At 42.1% G+C, this 18,648-nt stretch overlaps 1 protein-coding gene across 1 annotated transcript in view; it reads right to left on the bottom strand.

The window, feature by feature from the left end:
- The window catches only part of itgav (integrin, alpha V), a 136,548-nt gene extending 118,266 nt beyond the window's left edge, over positions 1-18,282 (bottom strand). The window contains exons 1-2 of the mRNA XM_068035578.1: positions 17,709-18,282; positions 17,171-17,301 (exon numbers count right to left, since the gene is read on the bottom strand). Of these exons, the coding sequence (XP_067891679.1) occupies positions 17,171-17,301; positions 17,709-17,878 (301 nt within the window). The 5' untranslated portion in view covers positions 17,879-18,282. The remainder of the gene's footprint in view (positions 1-17,170; positions 17,302-17,708) is intronic.
- Between the last annotated feature and the right edge of the window lie 366 nt (positions 18,283-18,648).

The raw sequence follows: 18,648 nt of genomic DNA, 5'->3' as shown, positions 1-18,648 counted from the left end.
CTGTTAGAAATTCTATGAGATTCCCCCTCACTCTTCTGAACTCCAGCGAATATAATCCTAACTGACTCAATCTCTCCTCATACACCAGTCCTGTCGTCCCAGGAATCAGTCTGGTAAACCTTCGTTGCACTCCCTCCATAGCAAGAACATCCTTCCTCAGATAAGGAGGCCAAAACTGCACACAATATTCCAGGTGTGGCCTCATCAAGGCCCTGTATAATTGCAGCAAGACATCCCTGCTCCTGTACTCGAATCCTCTTGCTATGAAGGCCAACATACCATTTGCCATCCAACTTGTACAGGTCCCACCTTCGCCAGAAACAGACCCAGTGATCCAGGAAACTAAAGCCCTCCCTCCCGCACCATCTCCTCAGCCATGCATTCATCTGCTCTATCCTCCTATTCCTATACTCACTAGCATGTGGCACTGGGAGTAATCCAGAGATTACAACCTTTGAGTTCCTGCTTTTTAATCTGCTACCTAGCTTTCTAAATTCTTGTTGTAGGACCTCATCCCTCTTTCTAGCTATGTCGTTGGTACCAATGTGTACCACGACCACTGACTGTTCACCCTCCCCCTTCAGAATGTCCTGCAGCTGCTCAGTGATATCCTTGACCCTAGCACCAGGGAGGCAACATACCGTCCTGGAGTCACGTTTGCGGCCAAAGAAACGCCTAAATATACCCCTTACGATAGAATCCCCTATCACCATAGCTCTCCCACTCCTTTTCCTCTCCTCCTGTGCAGCTGAGCCACCTGTGCTGCCACAGACTTGGCTCTCGCTGCATTCCCCTGAGAAGCTATCTCCCCCAACAGTATCCAAAAAAAATCTGTTAGATAGGGAGATGAACCCAGGGGACTCCTGCACTACCTACCTAATTCTTCTACTCTGCCTGGCAGTCACCCATTCCCTTTCTGTCTGAGCAGTCTTTACCTACATTGTGACCACCTCCCTGTACGTGCTATCCACGATGATCTCAGCCTGGTGGATGCTCCATAGTGTCTCCAGCCGCCGCTCCAGATCCGAAATGCAGATTTCGAGTCACTGCAACTGGAGACACTTCCGGCACATATGTTCAGCCTGGACACTGGAAGTGTCCCTGACTTCCCACACTGCACAGGAGGAACACTCCACGCTGCCGAGCTGCCCTGCCATGACTTACCCTTAATTTACCCCCTTAAATTACCCAAAAATTAGATTATTTACAGTAGGGACCTTGATTCCCCCCAAAAAAAACTACCTACTATCTTTAAAACAAAACTGTAGACCTTTCTCTTTGGTTACTTACCCAGCTATTTAGAGTTATTCCTTAACAGGAGTTACTCATCAATCAATGACCTTACAGGTTTCCTGTGATGGCACTGTTGACTTTTTCTTCTTTTTTTCAAAACTCAGGCGCGTCTGGACTCCTCGCCGCTCCGGGAAGTTAAGTGTCCAGGCCGCGATCCTCGGGCTCAATTTATCCTCTTCTCTTGCTCGGTGTTCTCCCTGCAGGTCCACTCCTGGAAGGTAAGTGACTGGGCCGCGATCCTCGGGGTCAATTTATCCTCTTCTCTTGCTCAGTGTTCTCCCTGCAGGTCCGCTCTGCTCCCGGAAGGTAAGTACATGTTGCTGTCTCTCCAGCTGTTTGCAGACTCACTGGTTTCTCTCTGGTGCTTAGAGTAATAAGATGTGTTATTTGTGATTAGTTCGGTCAGGTGACTACATGACCAATACTTACAGCATCTGCAGTATTTTGCTTTTATGTTATTATGATCAATACTTCTGCTGTCCACCCAGAATGATTTGAAGGTCAAAGCCATTGCTACACAGTGGGGATGCATGGTGGCCATTTGCACCTACTTATGATGTAACTGTTTTCTTAGAGCTCTCTTTGTTGAGTTTCAAGCTCGAAGACAATGATTCTGGGAATCCATACATATTGAGTTTTGAGTCAGACCACAAACTATAGGAGGTGTGAATTGCACAAATGGTTTTGTCTTGGGATGTCGATTCAAGGGAGGCACTCCACCCATGCTCATTCAATTAGGAACTTTCCGGATTCTTGAGATACTTCTGAGCCTGGGCCGAAATTGCAAAAATCGCCTGACCCTTGGCAGCTATCTTATGTAGCCTTTTAATGTCCATTGTGGTTCATTTAACAAAAAGAAAATTCAGTTCTACATGCTCAATACGGTCCAGGTTTAAGGTTATGAATAGGACATGCCTTTACTGCACATAACAGTACATTAAATCATAATAGTAAACAGGAAATAGATGGAGATAATAGGAAGGAGTTCAGTGTTAAAGTTGGACGTCCCATGGTGGAATAAAGAAGACTTAGGTAGGGTGGAATCATCTTTGGAACATCATCAGGGGAGATAGTGGCATAGTGGTAATGTCACTGAACTAGTAATCCAGTGGCCCAGGCTAATGCCCTGGAGACACAGGTTCCAATCCCACCATGGCAGCTGGTGGAATTTAAATTCAATTTATTAATAAATGCTAATTCAATTAATTAATAAAAGCTAGTCTCAGTACTTGTACCATGAAACTACTGTTGATTAGTGAACCTGATGGGTTTTTTACACCAATGTCCTTTGAGAAGGAAATCTCTCGTCCTTACCTGGTCTGGCCTACATGTGACTCCAGACCCACAGCAATGTGGTTGACTCTTAACTGCCCTCTGAAATATTCCAGCAAGTCACTCAGTTCAAGGGCAATTTGGGATGAGCAACAAATGCTGGCCTTGCCAGTGACACCCACATCCAGTGCAAGAATAAAAAAGAGATGTTGTCGAGTTTGGCGACAAGTATTGCGATTGAAGTCCAGAAGTTGCTTGAGGGTAGAGTATTGGAGGACGCACTGATGGAGGTATTTTCTTAGGAATGAAGATCCAGAAGGATAGAATATAAACAGAAATTTACTTACTGTAAACTGAAGCTAACCTTATCTCCCTGGCTAATATTACACTGACCTTAAAAGCATACAGAGCTGGTAGCAAGAGAGAAACTGACTGCAGACTGATCGTCAGGTAAACTACATTTAAAATACCTCCCATCCTCGTTAGAAGTGTACTAACACAAAAACACATCTTTTAATTACTTCAAATCAATTGCTTGAAACATTCTAGAGGAGAATGGAAAGTTCTGTGTGCCATGCAGGGTGCATTGAACAGAATAGAATCTCAAGTAGCAAGGTGTTTCAAAGAGCTTCAGAGGAACAATATGAACAAGTTTCAGCAATGGTAGGGCATTTTACCCCTCCAATGCATCACTGAACCTGCATTACATTGGCAAAACCTTTGCTTCAGGGACCATTGCCCTGATGCTTATTAACTGCCATAATGTAATGTGTATTTTAAATGGAATGCAGAATCTAGCTCACAGAAAACCACAATTAACACCATGAGTAATGTTTCTTATAATAAGTGTAGTAATTAAAGATCCACCAATGGCCATCTAATGTTTTTCCACATCTGCCTGGTAAGTTCATTTTACACGTCTATATCACTTTGAATCCCAACTGAGTAAACACAGTTGCCTAGATTTTGCAGCAATAATGATGGTGAAATTGTCAGCATTCACCACTATTACTCCTTTGAAACTGACAGCAATTTCTAGAGGCTGAACATGCATACTTAAACGTGAAAACCTAGAAACTGCTGTTGGAGATTCTATGCTTCTCCAGAGGGTGCGCTGTTGAAGTCCCTCCAGTCTGCAACCAATTAGAAAAATCACTGAACTGATGAGAATTTGCCTTTTTATGCTATTATTCTTGTGGCAAAATTCATTTACAAAAGTCACACCTTGTTGAAGGAGGTGTAACTGATTTTTTTTTAATGATGTACTAAGTTCATACTTACTGAACAACCTCACTGGCCCTGAAAAACTAACTTTATTATTTGTGAAATGTCGAATTTCTCCATTAAAACAAACTATGTTTTTTTTTTAAAGTTGATATTTCAGTTTTCACCTTAATCCCACGTGTATGGGATTTATTTTGCTCTCTGTAAAATTTAAGTAAAAGGGAAGGATGATCAGTACATTTTACTTCCTGGTTTGCAGTCTATGGGAATGCTTCAATGTGATTGGCTGCTTATGCTTCATAACATCACTGTTGCTGGACGCCTAGAGAACCCCTTCACTTGACACCAGATTTAAATTCATGTCGGAAATGAGGGAATCCATGTAACAGAGATCGCTGGATCTTTGTGGGCAGCTTTCTTACAAATCAGCACCAAACAGAATCACTTTGCTGCTGATTGCAAAACACAGTCGACGTGACCTCATGGAACTTAGCACAAGATAAACACCGTGTTTGCTATAAATGGGGAAAAAACTAAAGAAACAAGTTTTAACATTGAATATCAATGTCTCACTTCTGGCTGCCTGATAGATACAAAACAATGAATAGCAACTCCTGTAATATCTTCACTCCTTGCTTCCTGTAGAAAAAGGCCTTGCAGATAACATTGTTCTTGCACCACACTAATATTTGCAACTCCTCAGATACTGAAACATTCACAGCTCTTCAGATACTGAAGCAGCCTGTACCTAGGTGACCTGGACAACATTCAAATGGCAACAGTGTGTACCAAATAGAAAATGCACCGCAGCAACTTGCCACACATCCTTTGACAGCACCTTCCAAACCCATGACCTCTTCAATCCAGAAGGACAATGGCAGCAGATGCAGGGGAGTACCACCATCTGCAAGTTCCCCTCCAAGCCACACACCATCCTGACTTGGAAATATATCGCCATTCCTTCACTGTCACTGGTTCAAAATCCTGGAACTCCCTCCCAAACAGCACTGTGGGTGTACCCACATCTGATGGACTGCAGTGGTTCAAGAAGGCAGCTCACCACCACCTTCCCAAGAGCAATTAGAGATGGGCAACAAATGCTGGCCTTGCCAGTGACACCCACATCCTACAAAACTAATTTTAAAAATAGCCAGCATCTAAAAGGGCACATTCTCAACAGCACAGCATTGCCACTGTTATGGATAAGTCCACACAACACATGGATGGTGTACCTTGAGTATCCTAGAATTAGAGACTGCCCTGCTCTCGACACTAATTAGATGGGTCTCTATTCCAATGGTAATCACCACATTTCTTTGCAAACTTTCATTATTTAATTATGATTGCACAAACTAATGAAAAGTTGACCTATGGTCCTTTCAGTAACAGACAAACCACTAAAAGGCTAAATTCCATGGTTTCTGGAACTAGTGTCTATCACAAATCAAGCAGGCAATTTGCTCAGAAGTCTTGAACAGTGCCACTTAGAAATAAATGGGAGTGGCTTAGGTCAAATCATAATCTTCCATTCTAAACCTTTGCCAGTAGCCTAATGAAATGGATAATTCATGTAGGATGCTGTGGGTTCAGGCCTGCAGCCCATCACCCCATTGAATCATTAGCAACATTTATTTGATAACCTTATTAGAAATTTAACCCACTACATGGAAATAAACAGATACATATACATAAAAAGCATAAACAGAATAAAGGCTGGGGTTGAAAGCAAAATAATTAACAGGGTAGATTTGAAAAAGAATACTATTTTCTTCACCCCACTTTTCCAAATGGATCAAAAAAATGTAGAGAGATTGTCTGCTATAAGACATGGATTTGTTTACCTTAGTCAGAACCCTGTTGGAAGCAAATAAAAAGGCATCATGAATGAATGTAAGCAATTGAAAGATATATTCCAAAAAGACAGGACTGAGAGAGTAGTATAATAGAATTTAAATGTTTGTTATGGCCAAAGCTCTGTTCCATAGAATTAAATATTTCATAAACTCGCTAAAGGAAAAATAAGCTGAAATAGTTAGAAATAGAAGCAAAGGAAAAGGAAATTCAGCAATTTAAAAAGATAAAATTGTTGGCCAACAAGCAGCAATGACTTGTTCAGGAGCATTTAAATCTTCTGTAAAAAGGGACCTTCTTGAAACAGAGTGAAAAGGAACAATGTGAGAAGTGTAATGCTGCAGGGGAAAAGAGCGAGGCAGCTGTAATCATTCAGCAGCAGAGATGTTTACTGGGACTTGTTATGAGTTGCTCAGTATGCCCTTCTTTATAGGCTTTATGTCATTCTACCCCTTCCTTTTTTCCAGGGAAGGAGTGAAGACATTGTGCAGGAGATTGAGGAGTTTCTATTAGCTCATACATTACTATTCAATTGCAATTTTTTTTAAATAAAAAGGGTAAAAGCAACTTTGAATTACAACATTACAGTTTGAACATTTTCAAGGCACGTTATTGACTTAGCACCACATCTGAAACTGCTATTGTCCTGGCTGACTCCTCTCCCAACCCCAATGTTTTCTTTCCAATGAACGAGTAATTAACCCCTTACTTCGACTGGCCACATTGCTGAATGTAAGGATATGTGCATTAGGTTTTTCAATATCAGCTCATCTATCAGAGGTGATACCAGCATACTTGCCACTGTGAAAAATCTTGCGGAAGCCATGACAGATCATGAAAAAGCACCTCTAAAAGACCATTATGCTGCCACAATGCTGCACATGTTAAAACAAACTTTTGCTACTGAACCTTTTCAGTTGCAGCGACCATTAAAAGTCCTTCCCCCTTGTATTTATAAATATGGTTAATTTCTGATTAAATTCTAACCTGTATGGAGAGTTATTTCTTTTTAGATTGAAAGGATGGCATTATTTTTCTCCAAGCTGTTCTGAAAGACACAGTATTAATCATAATAGGCCAGTGCAAGATTTTGTAAAATTAGAGAATCAACTGTCGGCTCCATTAGCAGTGAATCATAGAATGACCTAGAACAGAATGAGGTGATTCCTCTGCTGGAAAGTAGACAGTCTTGTGTCAACAGTCTATAACATATCCGAGTGCCCCTTTCAGTTCCATTTCACCCAGGTTTCGGACTTCTGTTGTTCAATTTTTTCTCCTCTACTCAATTTCATAGGGCACAGGCTTAAATTATGGTGAGCTGCTTGGAATATATATTAATGGCAATGGGATAAAAATTTGATCATATTCAGAATTGGGGGCGCAGCTCACACAGTTTGGAAGTCAATGCTGCTGTGGAAGCTCGGACAGCTCCTATGGCAGCTTGCCCAAAAGCCAGCCCGGACAGAAATCGGTTGCCTGTTTTGAATAAAGGCAGCACAGAAGACTGGCATAGAATGAAAGAGTCATGACTCTTGCCAGGATACCAGGCGCAGACCTGTATGATGTGCTGCCTGTGCTCACAAACCAATAGGAGCACAAAAGCCAATGCATGTGCAGTTAATGGCACTTTGAAGCTTGCCACATAGGTGAAACCTAGTGCTCTCACCTCCAGCTCCATTCTGTCCATAGGGAGGAAGATGTCATTGTTCCTACTGAAGTAGAGTGACCTCCCTGTTGCATCAGTGTACTGCAAACTGGGAGATGTGGCTGATGTCACCTATTGCTGCCTGAAAAGGAGACAATGACATAAAACTTGAGGGCAATGGGGACTTTGATAGCTACAGATAGTGCTGCCCATGCCCTGGTTCAAGTTATGAGTGCAGCAGCTGACAGCTCCTTTGTTGAAGAGAATACACCCGAGTAAAGTTAATGTAGAAGTGTTACCTGAATACTTGCTGTGCATATAGCCTGCTGCACAGTGACCTCCTCCTCCTTCTGGAAGCTGCTTCTGCTGTATTCCATGCTGCTCCCCCTCATCCTCCAGCCCCAAAGGCTGCCCTACTAGACCATGCATGACTGCAGCCAAACTATTTGAGGCAGCCAACAGTACACCATCAGCAACATCTCCCTCTTTGAAAGCAAATTGAACTTTCCAGTGTAATAAAATACACCAAAAAGCATCCAGAAGTTAACCAGCAGCCTGAAGTGAGAAACCAGCAACTAAGCTAGTTTCATGAACATGAGTTCGAGTGCTGGATAAAATCTTGAAATAGCACTGATGAGGAGTCCTTCTTATAGATTAGCCTCATGTTATGCTGTGCACATTTAGCACATGGCAAGTGAAATGTTGGGGCATTCAAATGTAGAAAGACAGGTCCTGCTACTTATTCCTCCGTTTAAATATCCACAACCTGCGCTTCTGACTCCAGTGCGACCACCTTCACCCATATGGTTGACAGTGCATTTCCAACTGCAAATGTCCCTGTTCTCCCTGCTGGCGAAATTGGGACTTTAGTAGGCTGGTTCGCATGCAAAAAAATGGGGGCTGTGCAGCTGAATTTCTAGGCTATAGTTTTCTCTGACAGATCTAATTCCAAGCTGAATGGTTCACAGATGCATATTGTTAACAACATCCAAACAAGCTATTTCTGGTTTAAGTCAGCACATTAATACATAATAGAAATCAAAAACAAAAACATCTTTCAAAAACACGAGTTGAGTAACTGTCGTAAACCTTCCTCAGCCTTAGCTTTATATTTAATTCATAAATAAATCTAGTTCTACTGCTGTCTACGTATTTTACAGTGGCAATGTCATGCAGTTGTTTACACTCGGCTTGCCAATTCAATTTAATGTCAACAATGAAAATATTTCTCTCATTTAAGCACATCGATAGTCCACAGTCCAAATGCCCATCAATAATTCTGGTTTTAGCAAAATCATTAATGGACCTTAGCTCTGACAATTTATCAAAATTCTCTATCCATTACAACTTTAACACTCTACTGTCACAATTCTGTCCACTATGCTATTAAATGATTTGGTTGACATTTTTATATGCAGTTATAATGAAAAAAATTTTAACAAATTGCTACTTATAAAATTAACCTGTATTTCACAGAACGTGTTGAAAACAATTTAATTAACCAAAGTGTGGTGGTTATTCAAATAATTGAATTCAAATTCTATGCTACTTTAAAAATGAGATATCCCTCTAGAACTATATATTGAAAAGCTGGCCTGCACATTACATTGTATTCTTTATATAAATATTCACAAAAAGATGTAAAAGCTTTTTCGCTATTGAGGCCCTCTACATTATTCTGGTATGCAACAAGGGATGCTGGGGCCCCAAGGCTAGATTCATATCTGGGTCAATTCAGAAATGGCTCCTCCACTCAGGATGCCAGCCAAAATACACTACATACAACCTTGTCTTTGCAGATTCCTTGGGGTCCACATTATTTATACTTTTCCAAAATGAATTCAACATAAAAGGACTCAATTCCTACAGGATTTTCACATTAAAAGATCGACAATCCAAGCTTGAAATCTGACACCATACGGACATCACAATATATTAATTTCTGGATTAATGCCTTATACTGCTGATGGTGGCTCCTCGACTCTCAGAATCAACATTCATATTTCGTATAGACTGGTTCCAAAAATTCTGAAACTGGCTCCCAACTGTATTTGCTGGGAGAAATTGCTGCCTGACAAATGTGTGTTTTAGAACTTTATTAGCAATGTCTTCATTTTAGAATGAATCCCAATTTTCTTAAAGCTATCCTGTAAAAAAAATCATGTTAGGTCTGCTATGCTACTGGAAAAATCTCATTTATCAGAGAAATTAATTCAACGCATAAACCCAACAACAGACAAGATCTATCTGATCACTCCACCACATCCAAGGAATCATTGACGAAAAGTGCTTTGGAGATTTGCAAGTTTTGCTCATTGACACATGATGTATTTGTCTTGATTAACCATTTTTGGTACAAATTCATCAGTCTGTGAACAAAATGTACACAAATTTCTCAAGACATTGCTCACAACATGCAGAATGATGCATCATTTTATTAGGACAGGAATGGTAACATAGTGTGTCATTTGCTGATTAAGATAAAACTGTATCCATTTAAGGTGATATTATTTAACTGTTAAATTGCTTCAGATCAATCTTTGGTGAGGGACTTATACCATTTGTAAAATGCTGGTCAGAAGCACCTTACATTAAAATGACTGCCTTTCTTCCCTTGTCTTTTTTTTAAAACTAATTTTGCATTCATAAGAACGACTGATGCCTGGAGTGTTGCAGGTGAGACATGCATGTCATAGAGTCATAGAGTCATACAGCACAGAAACAGGCCCTTCGGCCCATCGTGTCTGTGATGTTTAACTGCTGAGACAGTTGAGATTAACTTCATCCATCCCTTTAAGGTTGTTGATGAGGTACTACTTATGGGAATAGTCTAAAGAGGCATCTCCTGGAGGTCAACCAAAAGGTCAACTGTAGCTGCTTATTCTTTCCCATCATCTTGTTTTGGAGCAAAGTCAGAAAAAGCAGCAAGTAATGACTATTTTTGAAACAAAACATTCACACATTAAAAGCAGAACTTTCCGACAGATAGATGCTTCCAGTTACACAACTTCACCACAGGTTATACCATATCCACTCTGACTAAAAGGAGAAATTTACTTTATTATGACCAGCAAGGTTAAGAATTTAACATTTTTCCATGTTTTTAAGTTATCCAACTTCAGGAAAAGATTTTCCTCCCCCTCCTAACAACACAAACTCACTTCTGATGGTGATTTGGTAGTGAACTTTCATTCTTATTGATTTGTTTCATAAGAGCACTCTAGCTCTTGTCAGCTTTCTTATTTACTGTAGAATTTTCCCCTGGTGTCTAGTTGTATTCAGTATCTTTCTACTATTGGTAATTTGTCATTTACTATGACACGCGAGGCTTTTTTGCAGTGATTTGAGCTTGTTCCTCAGATTTACTAAATACATTACTTTCTTCTAAGAATTATTACGATCAGGTGAGGAGGGGTCGAAGTGCTCCCCTCTTTTCCCTCTCCTTGTTGGACCACAAGAGATTTATTTCTTATTTAAGTCGATATACTTACCAATTCAGTGAGTGTTTAATTATTTATACACTGTGATCATACAAAGAGCCAACTGGACAGGCATTCTCAATGTACGTTTACGTACACGTACGTGCACACACGTGCACACACACGCGTTAGACAGTGGGAAGAATAGTTCGGTCAAATTAGAATCCAGAAAAATAAAAGGGCTATACAGTCTGTGGAGGTTTGTGACTCAGCTGGCTTCAGGCTGAATTCCAAGCCAGGGTGAAGTAACTTGGGATAAGTTAAAAGCACTGTCTATGGAGGAGTTGAGGAAAATGGCTGAGCAGTGTGGGATCACTGTACGTGGCAAGGCTAGGAAGTCTGAACTCCCAGGATTAGTGGCCAACCATTTTTCCCTTGAATCTGAAGAAGCAGAAACAGGGTACTGCTGGCAAAGATACAATCGGAACAAAGGAAACTTGAATTACAGGAAAGGGAGAAAGAGAAAGCCTTCCAGAAGGAATGGGAAGAAAATGAAAGACAGAAGAAGGAACGAGAGAGCAAGAGAGCGAAAATATTACAGAAAGAATGCGAAGAGGCTGAAGTGGCTTGAGTTAACTAGGGGGCGTCAGAGTAACCCCAGTGAAAGCATGGCCAATATGGAGAAGTGTAATTCAGGGCTGGGTACAGAATTGTTAAACTAGCTCAATTAATTCCAAAATTCAATGAGGAAAATGTGGAGGCATTCTTTGTGTCCTTTGAGAAACTGGCAAGGCAGCTAAAATGGCCAGTTGAGACTGGTCTCTTTTACAACAACGCAAGCTAACTGGAAAAGCACATATGGTTTATTCCCTGTTGACAGATCAGAGTTCATCAAATTATGAACTGACAAAAAGCGCTATCCTCGGGGCATATGAATTAGTACCCGAAGCCTATTGCCAGAAGTTTAGAACTCTCAAGAAGCAAGCTCATCAAACTTAACTGAAGTTTGAAAGAAGTAAGCAGCTGGCTTTTGACCAGTGGCTGAGGGCTTTTAAAGTACAGTTCAGCTATGAGAATCTCAGAGGTAATTCTGTTACAGGAATTTAAATACTCTCTCCCACTCTCCATAAAGACCCATGCAGAGGAGCAGCAGGTCCAGAGAGCCCAGCAAGCTGCCATTGTGGCCAATGAGTTTGCTTTAATTTATAAGTCGGTTTCCTGGAGGAGAACCTTTCCTAATCACCCCCAGAAATGCAAAAAGGACAAAGGGTGGGAAGGGGATAGGAGCCCAGGCAGTCTTGGAAGAGAAAGGAAAGCAGGAGACACAGGGGCGCCTCCTCTAGCCAAAAAGGAATGTGCTGTGAGCAAGAGTGAGACCGGGAGATCTGTGTGCTTCCATTGTAATAAAGCAGGACATTTAAAAGCTGACTCCTGGAAACTATAGGGAAAACCAGTAAGGTTGATCAGGGCACACCCGCTCAGTGAAGACTGAAACCTGATGGAAAGCACAGCAGGACAAGCTGTGGCTTTAACTGCAGTAAGAGTGAGACCCAGAAAGCTTACTACTGCAAGTGCAGGAAAATTTAATAGGATTCCTGAGGATTATCAAGGTTTTGTGTCTGAAGGAAAAGTAACCCCGTACCTCTCGAGTGGGGCAAGCAAGCCCATAGTAATTCTCAGGGACAAAGGGGCCACTAGATGCCTTTTACTGGGAAAAAGCTTGACCTTTCCCCCAGAAAGTGCAGTGAACACCAGAATGGTGGTGAATGGTATTGGTGTACAGTGTATGCCTGCAGCTGGAGTGCGACCTAGTTTTGGGACCGGTGGACAGGGTTGACCTGCTCCTAGGTAATGATCTGGCTGGGGTGAAGATGGTAGCCACCCCCCAGTAGTGAAAGAAAGACCACAGGAGGTCAGAGAGACAGGGCAGTGGCGGGAGACGAAGCTCTGCAGTTTCCCTGAATGTGTAATGAATCAGGCCAAGATCAAACCAGCACCCCCAGAATTGGCACTGCAGGCAGATGACCATGAGGTCTGTCTGTCTGAGACTTTCTTTGGAAAGGTAGGAGACCCAGGGAATTAATTAAATGAATTTTCCCTAGCTGAGGCTCAGCGAGCTGACCCAGTATTGCGAGAGTTAACACAGGCTGCCCAGTTTGAAAGTGAAGCTAATATTTAAAGAATGAGGTACTGATGGTGAAATAGAGTTCTCCTTACAGACTTGAGAGCAAGGAGTGAGCAGCAGTTCACCAGTTAGTGGTGTCGCAGAGGTACCGGGGAGAAATATTAAGAAGGGCCCACGAGACTACAGTGGTTGTACACGTCGGTATACGAAAGACCATAGCCCACATTAGACAGCAGTTTGACTGGCCAAAACTCCACAAAGATGTGGTGGAGTACTGCAAGAGTTGCCACATGTGCCATGTTGAGGGGAAACCCCAACCTACATAGAAACCTGCACCCCTAAGTCCTGTACCAGTGTTAGGAGGACCCTCCAGCAGAGAGCTGGTGAACTGCAAGGGACCCCTGCCGAGAACAAAACGGGACAAGCAGGCACAAGGCTGGCAAAAGGTTCAACAGGGAAGGGGAAAAATTGACCAAGAGGGTAGGTTAAAAGAGGTCTGGGAGGAATCCCGGATGAAAACCCCCAAAAAATGTGAAAAGTTAGAGCCCACATCCTCTTACGTAAATGCAGACACAAGAAGCACCCCACCAGAGTTATAACAGCATTTACAGGAACCTGCAGAGACAATGGAAAAACCTCAAGGAGGCAGAGTAGCCATAAGGGTGATGCCTCACCTAGTCGAAGTACACAGGGGAATGCAGTAGAGTCTGCACATATACCTGCAGGCAGGAATGTCCAAGAGAACAAAGGGCAGATTAACAAAGAATCCTTCCCCACAGTCAGAGAAAAAGGGAACCACCCATCCCCTGAAGTCAAAAGCCTTTGCATAACTTAGCATAGAACTGAAACAGAGTTCAGGATAGACCCGCCCGCTACTGACTCTCTTGGAATAAATTCCAATTTAGGGCTAATTAAATCTAACCCCCCCCCCACCTTGGCAGACCTCAACAGGAACAAAGACCCTAGGCAGTCATGGCAATGGGCAAACAGAAGAAAGACTTCCCCAAAGAACCACATGTTTACTGGGATGCCAAGAAGGGGGGGAATTAAAGCAGCATGGCACCAAGAAAGGATAGGCAATTTTAATAAGCTTTGGGATTTATGAATGAAATGAATGAGAATTGCATGGGTTTTTTTCTGTATCTTATATATATTTTCTCTCAACTCTTTTGATGAAATGCGGTTTTCTCAAATCGCATTTCATTCACCGGGGTGTGGCGGTGTCATGCAGGCCCCCACCTGCCAAGAATAAGGCACATTAATTTTGCTACATGGACATTAAATTTCAATGTCACATGACTAACCTGCTTGGCCGTCTGGGTTTTATTTCTGAATTGTACAGTTTTGGACTGAGAGCCTGCAGAAAGCAGAATGTTCCTGAATTGAAGACCTCCTGTCTTCTTTCATCTCTTTCTCACAAAAACCCACTGAAGACACATGAACAAAGAGAGAAAAGTCTCCTACATTGAAGAAGGTTTAAGAAGCATACTGGGCCCCAACAAAAAGCAAGACCTACCTACAATCAAGGACTCCACAGTGAGCTCGAAGCACGGTAACAAAAGCTCTCTTCAGATTGCCTCAAACTTTTCCACTTTATTTTTTACTTCTGCTCTTTTCTGTCCCTATTTGCATATGTGTATCGCATATGCACGCTAGCACGGGCGTGTCATGTATCCGTAGGCATTAACCAAATTAAAGTTTAATAAATTTCAACTTTTCTTCTTTAAACCTGAGAAAGCCTGTTTGTGCTTCTTTCTTTGCCTTATAATTAGAAAGCGGTGAACAAGGATTCACCAAGGGGGAGCTAAAAAATGTGTTTAAAAATAAAACACTTACAGTAAGACCAGGTGAAGGCTGAAAGGGAACCCTAGACCTCTTTATCAACTGGTCATAACAACGTGCCATAATCATAAAAAGAGCCAATCGGATGGGTTTTCTCAAGTTTAACCAAAGAAAGAGGTTAAATTTATTGTACATAAACCGATCTAAGTAAAAAATAATAAAACTACCTCCAACTTTCATACGCACACACACACACCACAGTTACAGAGTGGGGAAGAATAGTTTGGTCAAATTAGAGTACAGAAAAATAAAAGGGCTATACACTCTGTGGAGGTTTGTGACTCGGCTGGCTTCAGGCTGAATTCGGTGGTCCTGAGGCTTCCGGTTTGAAGCCGTGGATGCTGATTCAGAGGTTCCCTGGGAGACAGCATTGTAACTCAATTCCTTCAAGGGAGATCGCTATATGTTCTTTCCAGAAAGTTCTCTCTAAACTGTGTAGCTGAAGGAGGATCTGTTTCTTCTCGTTCCCCCATCAGGTTTAATTCATCGATCGGTGAACAGACTAACATAATCAAATGCAGATCAATTAAACCATTGAACACTACAGTCTGCAGCTGGGAATATGCTTCGGTGCTCACAGTCAGCAGACAGAGTTCGAAGTTTGCAAGGTTCAGGTTTCCAGCCGGTAGATTAAAAAATCATCCTTCGACCTAGCACGTTTTTGTGACAGAATGCATGACTTTCTGTGATGATCCATATAGCAAAAATCAATAAAAATTTAAAAAACTGAAAATACACTGAAGATCAATCAGCATCTTTGAAGAGGAAAGACAGGTAATGACATTTCAGGTGTGAACCTTTCACCTGAAACATCATTGCCTGCCTTTCCTCTTTACAAATGCTGATTGACTTGACTTGCCATGTACTAACAGTATTTTCTGTTTTTATTTCAGATTACCAGCATTTGCAGCTTTTCCTTTTCATTTTGCAATCTTTTCTGTATTCAGTAACATTCACAAACATTTATTACCTTAATTTATTGTAAAAATGAACACATCCTACTGTCCTTATTTCAGTGGCTCATCGTATTGCATAATTTTTCCACAGTAACTCAGCAAAAGATTCACAAAATTCCAATTTTTCACAAATCTCTTTCCATCACCCTCTCAAACATTTGATTTTTGTAGTGATGCAGTTGCAAAGCTGTTGTTGAATGAAAGGATTTACTATGTGACTCTGAGATCACTGGCATTTGTTAGACATTCAACATACATTAATTTCTTAAAGAAATCTGCCATGATACAGCTGATTCCTCGTAAGGATTCCCATGATAACCTCTTTACATGGCACACAATTGCTAGCCTGCACCAGTAAAAACATTGATAAGAATTATTTTTGTGAACCAATGTTATTAAAATGCAAATAACATACCAAAAATAACAAAATATGCAAGTGTGCAGGGGAGTAACTGCTTATCACCAAATTTCTACTATCATTCTCCCCCCAGTGCTATTATAAGCAACCAACATAACTGATCTAAGCTAAAACCATCCTGTTACACAGAATCCAAGCTCAGAATTACTTTGAAGCCACCTTGATAAAGAAAAGGGCAGTTCTCAACATTGAGATTTAGGGCAGAATTTTCACCCTCAGATGGGGTTAAGTATGGAGGTGGGCAGACGTGAAAATTTATGCTGGTTTGCTGGCACCATCCCTTCCCTGGGCCATTTTCCTGGAAGTGGGATTGGAAGGGATTATATACCTGCAAGCGGTGGGTAGCCAATTTCAGTAAGTAATTAAGGAGGCCAACTAGAATTTTCCAGTCAGCCTGAGGGCCCCTGTCGACATCAAGATTTAGACCAGATCTCTGGAGGTGGCCTCCCGGCGGCAGACTGGGGGCCAGTGCTCGAGGCAGGCTTTGAGGCCCTCCCCACCGTACCTGGCCACAGGCCTCCCTGTGGAAGAGTTTCCCCCTCCACAATGGTGGCCCAGCAGTTGTGGTCATTTTTCTCAGTTTAAAAGTTTTAAAAGTTGCTGAGAGGGCACCTCAAGATGGAAACATCTCTCCCACCTGAAATGCCAGGCTGCTGCTCCTTCCAAGCTGGAGGGCCTAAGGGGTTCTACATCCAACTTTGTGAGCTCACCCACCATCCTCAATTGGACAGCAAACCTGCCCTCTCTTCGTTAACTGGCCAATTTGGTGAAAATCATTGCTGGGTGACTGTTTCCCACTCTGTGCAGGGCCAGGATCCCCATTTGGCCCAGACTTTAACTTTGAAATACCAAGGCAGTTTAGACAACTGTAAAAGCAGATACTGAAAAGTGAGTATTCTGATCAGACCACTTCCAAAGACATAAATGTTGCTGGAACAACTGACTAATAATTCAAGAAACAATTCAAGATGTGAATTTGGCAAGACATTTGTTCCAAATCTCCTCTATAACTGGGCACGATACACAATAACTTGCATCAGATCTGTCACCACTCAGCTAACTGTATTACATGATTAATAAGGACACCATTATTTGAACAGTTAAATTAAGCATGAATTCACATACCTGTATTGTCAAATTGGAATTGCTCACAGTTGGTGCCCTCCTTGCTCCAGGGGCACTTGTATACTGCGCCACCTTCGACAATGTTTGGCTGTGAAGTATTTGCCTTTGGGGCTCCAACTAAAATGTTCATCCTAGTAAGAATATGAAAAAGTGCTGAGAGGCAAAAGTCTTTGTTCAATTTACTATATTGTCAGCTTTCATGTTATGCTGTATGTTATCGACGTGCAATGTTTGATTAATCAAGTACGTTGTGCAACGAGCTTAGTCCATTGTTAACAATACTGTTTAAATAATCATATACAAAGGTATATGAGTATTTAACGATCATAACAGGATGCTTAGTTTTGCGCCTTAACGTGTTCAGCAGTTATTACAATCGAAGCAATTCACTAAACCGGCATTCGTTGTATTTAAGCAACAAGAGTATTTACATATTTAACTTTTATGTTTTTCTGTTGCGGAAACAAACTTGGTTCACAGTTGATAAAGGTTTCCAGACCCCCTCCCCCCACCCAAATAACTTTAATCTGTAACTTACTGTGTCGGGTCAGGTGTGAAAAAATCCACAGCAAATCCGAAGTAACTGCCCTGAGGTCCGGAATAAACGGATGGGTCGGCGGTGTCCAAGTTAAACCCATAACAACAGGAGAGGGCGATAAAAATCACTGCCAGCGCCCGGCGCCCCGTGCCCGCACCCACGGATGCCATTCTTATTCGGCTCTTTCTCTTCGCCTTACAAGGTGCCGGAGTTGTGTCTCAGAACCGGAATAGTGTGAGCGAGCTGGCTGAGGGCTCGGTGTCTTTCTTGTTCGCGAGGTAGATGATTACTGTACTGAGGCGCGGCAGCGGGCCGCGGCCAAACCCCCACCCTCGCTGCTATTGCTGCCTGGCAGCTGCCCGCGCGCTCTGCACCCGAACTCTGGCTCAAAATTCGGATTTAGAACACCAGCCCGGCGCTGCCAATGGCAACAGAACAGCCGCACGCTGCGGTGTCAGGAAGTGAAGTGCGAGCGACATCAGACGTGAATGAGCCTGTGTTTCCGCACACCGCGACTCGGATTTAAAAGGCAGCTTTCCATCGACGTATTTCTGGATAGGAGCTCCACCCAACCAGACGGCTGCAACTTAATGTATGTCATACTTCTCCACCACCCCCCACCCCGTGCATTCCAGCAGACAACTGAGCTTGAACAACCAACTGGCCTGCACGGGAGATCTTTCTTGGCCAAACTCGGCTTGAACCTTGAGAGGGATGGGGTAGGGGGTGTTAGTTTGTATGGGCCTGTGAAAACATTTGATTCAATTACCCAGCAGTTTCCCAGGACATTAATAAAACCACTAAAGCAACGAACGGACTTGTAGATTGTGACCTGTTTAATGGTTTTTAGAGACACAGCTGCTAAAATAGATGACAACTGTTTAAAACATGATTGTGTTCTGATGAAGGGTCACTGAACTGAAACGTTAACTCTGCTTCT

Source organism: Heterodontus francisci, chromosome 7 (assembly GCF_036365525.1).
Source record: "Heterodontus francisci isolate sHetFra1 chromosome 7, sHetFra1.hap1, whole genome shotgun sequence".
NCBI classification, from domain to species: domain Eukaryota; kingdom Metazoa; phylum Chordata; class Chondrichthyes; order Heterodontiformes; family Heterodontidae; genus Heterodontus; species Heterodontus francisci.
The sequence above is the reverse complement of the archived record's forward strand: the minus strand, read 5'-3'. Positions and strand labels throughout refer to the sequence as shown.